We start from the raw sequence: 10,095 nt of genomic DNA on the forward strand, positions 1-10,095 counted from the left end.
ATAAAACCAATCTAATTTCTTCATAAAAAGCAATTACATTCATGAGCTACTGTGTGCAGTCTAAACTGACTGACCTCCATTAAGTATGCTCATGTAGCCCGGAGCCGTCACTAATATTTTATCTGCTCCTTCACAAATCACTTGTGATTGATTCTTTTTTTTTTTTTATAAGCCTCGAAAAGGAGTTGCATAGCCATAGTAGGTCGATATAATGCTTGCAACACCAGTCACTAGCACTTAATGTCTTTCACACAACGGCTGAGCCAGTGAAGGGTGATGATTTCTGTACTGTACATGAGAGGAGATGTGGCGGGGGGGCCTTTATTTGTGCAACATACAATACTAAGCTCCACTCTTTGTAACCAAAGACAAATCTTATCTTGTCAAGAACTGGTCCAAATATACAGGATCCCTTTTTCATTTTGTCTCACAGCATCACCGCTACCACCTCCAACCCTTTTTGCTCTCTTCTCTTCCCAGCGGGATGCGCAAGTCGCCCGAAGTAAGCCCCAGAAGGCTTTCGGACATCAGCCCGCAGCTCAGACAGCTCAAATATCTTGTGGTGGACGAAGCCATCAAAGAGGACCTCAAGTCTTCCCGCTCGGTCGAGGACATCAACAGTGCGTCCATAGAGGAGCGAATACTGCGGATCACTGGATACTATGGATACCAGCCTTGGAGTCCCAGCTATAAGAGTGAGTCCAATAGTGTTGGAACTCTGCATGTGCACAGAGTGCTTGATAGGCAAGGTTGACTGAAGTTGACATATGTGGTTATTTGAACGTGTTTGTTGTGAGTGGAGCAAACAGGCTGAAAAGTTATTACAGCGGACACGCCTTCAATATGTGAAATTTGCAATATTGAAAGGGGTAATATACACTTTTTTTTTTTACAGTCTTATGCCTCAAACACATGTAAACTAAAATGCATTCAAACCAGCTAAAATACACTTAAATAAAATGTGTAGAAAATTCTGTACTTTATGCCTTTAAAAGGTGGGATCTGGTGGGTTGTATGGGGAGAGAGTTGTCAAAAAAATATTCACACAAATACATTTGTGATTTTTCAGATGCATTTTCACATGTTTTTTTAAAATTTGTGTGTGCATTTTCCATGACTTTTGCTTGCGAGTTGTCGAAAGTGCGTTTGTGGATCGTTGCGTAAGCGCAACTCTTTTTGAGACAAACAACACGCTGTTTCGAGATATTCACACACACACACGCACGCACGCACGCACGCACGCACGCACGCACGCACGCACACACACACACACACACACGCACACACACACACACACACACACACACACAAACACAAGCGCTCACACATGTGTCTAAGGCCTGTTCCTCCGCCGTCCATGGGGAGGCAGTGTTACTGTCTCCATTGACAAGAATGAACCGTTGCTGTTTCTCGTTTAAAATTGGACATTGAAAAACAGAAATCGAGTCTTTATCTGACCTTCCATTATGTGTTTATTTTGCACAAGTCGGGAAACAAAATGAGACCTCAGTTTTTTCCCTTGAGCTTGTTTTGCTTTCACTCGAAAGGCACTCTTCTTCTGCTGTTAAATTTTCTTGTTTTACGCCACTTAAGCAGCAGCGGCCAAAGAAGAAGAGTGTCTTTCGAGTGAAGCTAAAACAAACTCCAGGGAAACAAATAAAGTATATTTGTGGATCTGAAAAAAAAAACGTGAAAATGACAAATATGTTTGTGGATCTGAAAAACCCATGTGAAAATCACAAATTTTATTTGTGTGAATATTTTTGAGACAAATATCTCCCGATAGGGTTGGCATGTGACATCTGCGAGTCTGCATGTGAGTGATAGGTGAGAGCTGTGGGACATCAGATTCTACACGAGTTGTCTTTAAGGGATTTACTGTTTTTCTGGTGTTCAATAAGTGGATAGTAATCAGAAGCAAATGGGTAAATATTAAGAAATTCAACAGCTTTGGCCAAAATCCAGAATCTTTTTTTTTGCTTTAGTAACACCTCTAACATCTGAACAATGATTTCATTCTATAAAATCAGCTAATTCAATAGTTGGGAAAGGCTTTTGATGGCAGAATTATGCTGCAAGTCACCAGGATGGATCTATCAGCCGTGGCTGTTCACGTGACAACCTTGTCATATTTCAAAATTCATGTATTTTTTTTTTCAGGCTTTGCTAACTATTAACTCTTTTACTGCCAAAAACGTTAAATGACGTTTAGTAAAAACCTACGGAGGGCCGCCAAGGACGTTAAAAGACGTTCTCCAATTTTTTTTATTTTTTTGGGGGGAAACGGGTGGAGGAAAGCCTTGGCCAGCTGTGGTGAAAGTTTCAAGCAGATCTAGTTAGCCTAATGACTATTTTTGGCCCCTAGATGGCAGTGATGACTCTCTTTTGACAAGATTGGGTAGGCGTCAGTAGAAGACGTGAGGCGGAGCTAGAGGGGACAATGGCTGGGGAAGGGAAGAGAACATGGCGACCGGTAGCAAGCAGCTCACGCTTGAGCATTTTTTTTCAAAGATGAAAAGCATCGACTAGTGCTAAACAGCACATTGATGACGATGATGATCATCATCGATGATGAAGATGGTGACTCCGAGGTTGGAAGCGTTGACGCGGCAGTAGAAGACGTGAGGCGGAGCTAGATCGGAGGAGTGGGTACAGTCTGCTACTTGCTATTCCCCGGAAAAAAAAGGCCGTCAAGAAAGTGTAACGTCTGCACGCGAAAGGAGCCATCGCAAGTGAAACTAATCTGTTGTGCAAATCCTGCTGCGTCTCCTTGCACGCATTGGAGCGTTACAAAAAGAAAAACGGTATTTGAAACATCCACATAATTGTAAATAGTACCACAGTTGCACACATTTGTAAATAGTTTGCGAAATTGTTTTGTCAAATTGTTACACTGTTGAATGGAAATAAACGTATTTTGCAATCTAAAAACACTTTTTCATTGTTGGTGGTGGTGTATTACAGAAGTAAAGCACTATTTAGGTGTTTGTGGCATCATTCATGGACAAAAAGAAGTGTACAATTCACTCGAGTGCATGAAATAACATCGTTTCACAAAAAGCTTGTTTTCTCCGTTTTTTGTTCCAAAACAGAGCATTTCGGTGAGAATAAATCATAGCATATTGTCGTGTGTACTAGCGTCACCGGAATGTTGGAATGGCAACGTGTGTGACGTATATTGTGTATGTGGCACAATATATGACACCCTGAAAATGTTTAGCTGGCGAATAAGCATTATCTGAAGTAATCGGTCAATAAAGCCCATCTAGGCAGCATATCGATGCCTTTGTTGTGACACCTCTATTGGCCTCTGATGTCGTCCTAGCACAAAGCCAGTACATACAAACCCTTCCTAGGTTAGCTTAGCACTAGCTAGCTAGTACGCCAGACCCGACATGGATGGACAACATGGATGGATTTAAAACTACCAAAAGCTGGGGGGGGGGGGGGGGGGGGAATCACCCTTGGTTCTGCCTTTGGCTAGTGTATGGCAAGGGTTCCTGGAGGTTAAAGTAAGACATTTTAAATTAAAAAAGAAAACTTTTCCGCAGGCTGATGCAGCTAGCGTTAGCGTGCCCCTCCCTCCACTCAATCTAAAATGGTGCACTGCTTCCCTCTGCTGGTGATTTGCCACATTATTACTCCTCGCACTGCTTGCAATTTAAGGGGCCAGGGGATCAGATCCCGCAACAGATCCATAGCAGCACAATGAAAAAACATATAAAACGATATAACTCGACCTCGGCACTGAATGTTTTGATTCTAATGAAGTAATTTTTGTCATTTAACAAGTTAAATATATTTTCCACAAATAACATTCCTTGGAGAAATGATTCCAAATTATCCTAATAATTGAATTTAATAATTTAATAATAATAATGATAATAATAATAATTTAATAATTATAATAATAATTTAATTCAATTTAAAATAAATAATTGGCCTTGTCCTGACCAAATTGTCGAGATACGCTTCATGTGAAATGATTGTATCCATGAAATAAATGGCTTAATACCTTGGTTCAGATAATGCATGTTGACTAAATCCAAGTATAGTTGCAAAATTGAACAATTGGACTAATGAAGTCAAATCCTTCGCTTGCAACTCCTCCTTTGAAAATGGTCTTTTAAAGCGTCACTGTTGTTCAAGGTTGGTGCAGCTAGCAGAGCGAGAGTTTGCTTCACTGAAGCCTGAGGCATCAGACAGTCGAAACCTTGCTTTGAGCTGTTGAGTCTTTGAAGTTTTTTGTTTTCCTGAAGCTTTTATCTTCTCTCTCTGCAACGCTTTTAATCTCTGCATCACTTCTAGAGATTTGCATCATTTTGGGGGGGCTTAGCATTTAACCCCTTTGGGTCTGGCTAGATGTGGTTGATAAAACAACACGCTTGCATGCTTACGCTGTGGAATCATCAGCTAAACGCAATTTAACCTTCCACCTTTTTGTCGATGATTTCCCTCATTAGGATTTTGTTTGCAACTTTTTAACATAACTGGTGTTGTTGTGTAAAACATGTAAAAACATGAGGCACAAAAATATACATATATGTATTGGCTTCTTTAACATTCACACGGCTAATGAGAACACATCTACAATACACATATCACAATATACAGTAGCTGCTGCTTTACTCCAGCAAGGAGAACAACAATATACTTATTGTATCGTGATTTCCTTTCCAATAATGTTTTTCACATAATTACACTGAGAATATAAAGTCATTGATTGCTTTATTGGTCTACAGCATAAAATCAAATTAAGATTGACATCTGGGCACCTAGAAGCAAAAAGGATATATTACCTCATTCACTGCCATTGACGGCTATAGACGTCAAAAATTCATTTGAATTAGTGAACTAATTAGTTTCACATTTTTTTTTCACTTTTGTTAACAAGAATATGAAAACCTAGGAAAAAATGTATTGTACATATAGAACAGATATATAACTGTTTACCCCAACAACAAACCGTATATTACTAAAGAGGTTAAAGCCTGTATTAAGAGCAAAAAAAGGGCATTTAAGAATCAGGACAGAGCCCAGCTCAAACTGGTTCAAAAAGAACTCAAACACATGCTTAAAAAAGCAAAAAGGAAGCACAAAGAGACTATAGAACAACACTTTGCTGCTAACAACTCCAAGAAAATTTGGGACACCATGAGGAGGATTACCAACTTGACTCCTGCTCAAAAAGGTCTCAGCACCCTAAATGACCTCCAGAAGGCAAGGGAGCTGAATGACTTTTATTTAAGATTCGAAACCCAGGACTTCTCCTCTGAATGTGGGGAGGTCCTGAGGTCCATTTCAGTGAATGAACAGGACTCAAGGCTGGTCATTCATCCCCATGATGTCCAATCTGCTTTTAGGTCTGTCTGCACAAAAAAGGCCTCAGGACCAGATGGGATATCTGCCCTTCTGCTAAAATCCTGTGCAGAGGAGCTCACAGCGGCATGGCAGCCCATCTTACAGAGATCTGTGGACTCACACTCCATTCCCAGTCTCTGGAAAAAATCAGTAATCACCCCGGTTCCTAAAAAACAATGTCCTGTGGTCAATAATGACTTCAGGCCTGTGGCTCTAACTTCCATTGTCATGAAGTGTTTCGAGAGGCTGATGGTGACCCTGCTCAACGGGGAGGTGGATGCACACTTAGACTCCCTTCAGTTTGCCTACAAGCGGGGTCGCGGCACTGACGATGCTATCAACAGCATCACACATCTGGTCAGCAAACATCTGGACGTCCCTAAAGTTTATGCACGTGTGTTGTTCGTTGACTTTAGCTCAGCGTTCAACACAATGCAGCCGCACCTGCTTTTGGGTAAACTGAAGGAGATGAATGTAAACCCGTACATCTCGAGGTGGTATCACTCCTTCCTGACACAGCGCACACAGCAAGTCAGGGTCAACAGCTCCCTCTCGGAACCCAGATTGATAAGCACAGGCGCCCCACAGGGTTGCGTCAGCTCCCCGGTCCTCTTCACATTGTACACAAATGATTGTGTGACATCACACCCTGAGAACTTTATCATTAAGTTCTCTGATGACACAGCTATCGTCAGCTTGCTGCAGGCCGGCGGTAGCCCACTGGACTATTTCTCAGAAATAGAGAAATTTGTCCAGTGGTGTGACCGGAATCATCTTGTGCTCAATGTGGGGAAGACAGAGGAGGTGATATTTGATCCAAAAACTGTTGGTGACCACGGGCCAGTCGTCATTAAAGGCAACCACATCAGCCAGGTGGGTTCATACAGGTATCTGGGGGTCCACATCGACAACACACTCAGCTGGAGGGTACACGTTGGAAGTCTCTGCTCCAAACTCCAACAGCGTCTCTATTTCCTACGCAGACTTCGGGTCTATGGAGTGGAGCAGAGGACCATGCTGTTGTTCTACCGGGCTGCATTGGAAAGTATCATCAGATACGGCATTGCGGCCTGGTACGGCAACCTGACTGTGCAGTCAAGGCAGGAGATTCAGGGCCCCCAGAACCAGGCTGAACCGCTACAAAAACTCATTCCTGCCGACATCCATCAAACTTCTTAACAACCGACATTAACCCAGTGCAATAAGATATATGGTGCAATGTTGTGTGTGTGTAATATATATATAGGAGTGTGTGTGTGTATATGGGTGTGTGCAGTCCTCATGTATGTACTTCTCTACACATGTACACTTCTGTGACTTCTGGTAATTCTTCTACTTATTGCTGCACTTCTTATTTATTTAATTTTAATTTTATCTCTTTCTATTCTGTTGTTTTCTCTTTACTGTAAACTGCAGCTGGACAGAGTCCAGGAAAAAGTTCCCCACGGGCAAAATAAAAGTATATTGTATCGTATCGTATATAACATTTGTGATTAATCTTGAGTTTAAATAATTAATTAATTAAACGAAAAATAAAATATTATAAAAAAAAATAGGAGCGTCAGACAATTAAATGTTTTAATTGTAATTAATCGCAGGACTTCAATAGTTAACTCACGATTAATCACAAATTTTATATCCGTTCTAAATGTACAATACATTTTTTTCTATGTTTTCATACTCTTGTTAACAAAAGTGGAACTAATAGAAATAGTTCAAATGAATTTTTGACGTCTATAGCTGTCAATGGCAGTGGATGAGTTAATATTACTATTCTTACTGCATTTGTAAACATGATCCACCATTCTGTTTAAAGAAGGGGAATATTTGATAATATTGTCATTAAATATATGAACGCTAAGAGCTTGTCACCCATGAAGTTGTGCCAACATTTGTTTTGTGCTGTTTGATCTTATTTTCAATAGTAAATGATTTTGCCACGTGGACTGTCCAATTAATTTGCAGATCACCATAGGCTGTAGTTGAAGTCATTTATCAAATGCAGTATAATATAGCATAATATATAAATATAATTATTTGAATGTAATTTATTATTATTATTATTACTAATTTATTAAATATATATTTATTATTATTATTGTTTGTCATACTTTCTGAGGAAGAGGATAACAATGTCCTGGATCTTATAGTATGTTACCAGCACTTGTAATAGTATGTAAATAGTACTGATTAGGGGTGTTAGAAAAAATCGATTTGGCAATATATCACGATATTACAGCGCGCAATTCTCAAATCGATTCAATATGCGGCCAAATTGATTTTTAAACATCAATTTTTTATGGGAATATTCAACAAAACATCTTACTTAGGGTTAGGATTTACACATTAAGCATGGAAGAATGTTATATTAATGGAACATTAAACCTTAATATTTTATTTTATTTTATTTCGGTGCTGTTTAAACATGAAACAGACTGCAACCTGATAAAATAAATTTTCATACAAATCTTACAGTGTTCATTTACAAGTTTACTGATTAGTATTTCCTAAATTTGAGTAAAAATAAATAAATCGCAATAATCAATTTATAGATTTGCATCGGGATTAATCGGTATCGAATCGAATCGTGACCTATGAATCGTGATACAAGCCAGTTACTAGGCAATTCACACCCCTAGTACTGATGATGTAATTTTATCTTTTAAAAAAAACAGCATTCCATGGAAATTTAACAGCAACGTTTGGAAGGCAATTTGACCAGCGTGCGTAGTACTTCTGAACAGTCTATGCCATTAACCACCAACCCATTGGCGCTCACCGACAAAGTTTAAAAAAATGACTCACTACCTCAAATAGAGAGGCACTTGACTCACTTTACTCTGCTTGTGTACAGTATGAGAGGTTGATTTAAGCAGAAATGCAGCCAATGAATTCACAGATTGTTATTTCCTGAGCAAATACTCACAATGACGCACAAGGCAGCAAAGCAACTGTGCTCTATTTTCTGTCTATTGAGTTTGATGTCAAAGAAAAGGTCATAGACGTCAAAATGGTCCAAATGCTTTTGTTAGATCAAACAAGCGAGAAAGATGACGACCAAAATGGCATCAGAAGGTCTTCCATTACCGAAGCTCGACTGTCCGCTGAATTAACTTGCCGCATCATCATTCATTTGGAGTAGAGAAAACATTGCTGTAAATCATCAAGTTACAAATGAATATAATTACGCAATTCCAGGTTCAGTTAATATTGTTAGTAAAACAAATGTTTCTCCCCCAACTCATGCGGCTGCTATGAGGCAGGCATTTTTAATTTTGCATGATATATGTCGCCTGGTTGTCTCCTGCTGATCATTTACAGTTGCTTCAGAGATTTTTACACCATTGAAAACGAAAATTGCTTTTCGCAGAGACCAAACTTTGAATGTGCCAAAAGTTTTGTGTATATGCTAATGCTTGGGGACATTTACATTAGAAATGTGTAGCGGGGGTTTATAAACCAGAATTTGTATGAAAATGGACTGGGTGGAATAGGCTATACTTGTTGCCATGGTAACCAGATAAAACGCACACAGCTGAAAAAATAATGGAATTGTTTTCCAAAAACCTGCAGTTTGAGCCTCATTTATATGTACATACAGTATGCATGTTGAATAGTCTCCAGATTGCCTGTGAATGAATGGATAGTTTTTTTTCCTTGCGTCAAGTTGTCACTGCAGGTGTGCTTACAGATCCCCCCCTCTGGTGCAAATGTTGAGGTTGACGAGGCATGAAACGAGGTTGGCTTCTAATTTCAGCTCAGCTTTTGGTCATGATGAGACGCAGGGTGCAGGAACAGGTTGGAGAGTTTATAGGGTCATTTACACCTTACTGTGACAGCTCTGCCGAGGCAGGACTGACTTGGACTGGCAATTGGAACATGTTCTCATTATTCAGCTAGAAGCTGCTGGAGAGGAAGTAGTTGTGTGGATATGTTCTTCATGAGGCAGGAGGTTGTACTTTAAACATACAATGGTATTTAAAATTGGATTGTCTTCAAACAGCATCCTAGTGAGAATGTGTAAATGCTGTATTTACCACAAAAAAACAAATGTTCCATCATTTGAAAGTGTTCTCAATATGTGAGTATGCTTTTATTGCTTTATTTATTTTGTGCAGAGCAGTGATTACAATTAATATAATTTAGTTAACTCATTCACTGCCATTGACGGCTATAGACGTAAAAAAAAAAAATCTATTTAACTATTTCTATTAGTTAATTTTTTTACTTTTGTTAAAAAGAGTACGAAAACCTAGAATAAAAAATATTTTACATTTCAAACAGATATAACATTTGTGATTAATCGTGAGTTAACTAGTGAAGTCATGTGATGAATTACGCCCCTAATTTTTAATAATCTTTTATTTTCTTTAATCCTTTTTTTTTTTTTTTAAGAATAAAAGATTATTAAAAATTAGGGGGCATCAGGTGATTTTTAATTGTAATTAATCACATGACTTCACTAGTCATTCACAATTAATCACACATTTTATATCTGTTCTAAATGTACAATATAAAAAAATTATAGGTTTTCTTACTCTTGTTAACAAAAGTAGAAAAAAAAAACGTTAAACTAATAGAAATAGTTCAAATAAATTTATGGCAGTGAATGAGTTCTCAAGATTTTCGTGCACTCTCTGAATGGTCCCAAAATGCCACAAAATGGCACCAAAAGCCCCAATGTAAAATAGTGCTTTGGTTTTATCTTGTGGCGACTTGGCGCTAAGGACCTAA

General features: G+C 38.9%; 1 protein-coding gene across 1 annotated transcript in view; it reads left to right on the top strand.

Moving 5' to 3' along the window:
- slc35f3b (solute carrier family 35 member F3b) overlaps window positions 1-10,095 on the top strand; it is a 52,501-nt gene that overhangs the window by 683 nt on the left and 41,723 nt on the right. The window contains exon 2 of the mRNA XM_077582204.1: window positions 481-695. Coding sequence (XP_077438330.1) covers window positions 481-695 — 215 coding nt within the window. The remainder of the gene's footprint in view (window positions 1-480; window positions 696-10,095) is intronic.

This window comes from Vanacampus margaritifer, chromosome 12 (genome assembly GCF_051991255.1).
Source record: "Vanacampus margaritifer isolate UIUO_Vmar chromosome 12, RoL_Vmar_1.0, whole genome shotgun sequence".
NCBI lineage: Eukaryota > Metazoa > Chordata > Actinopteri > Syngnathiformes > Syngnathidae > Vanacampus > Vanacampus margaritifer.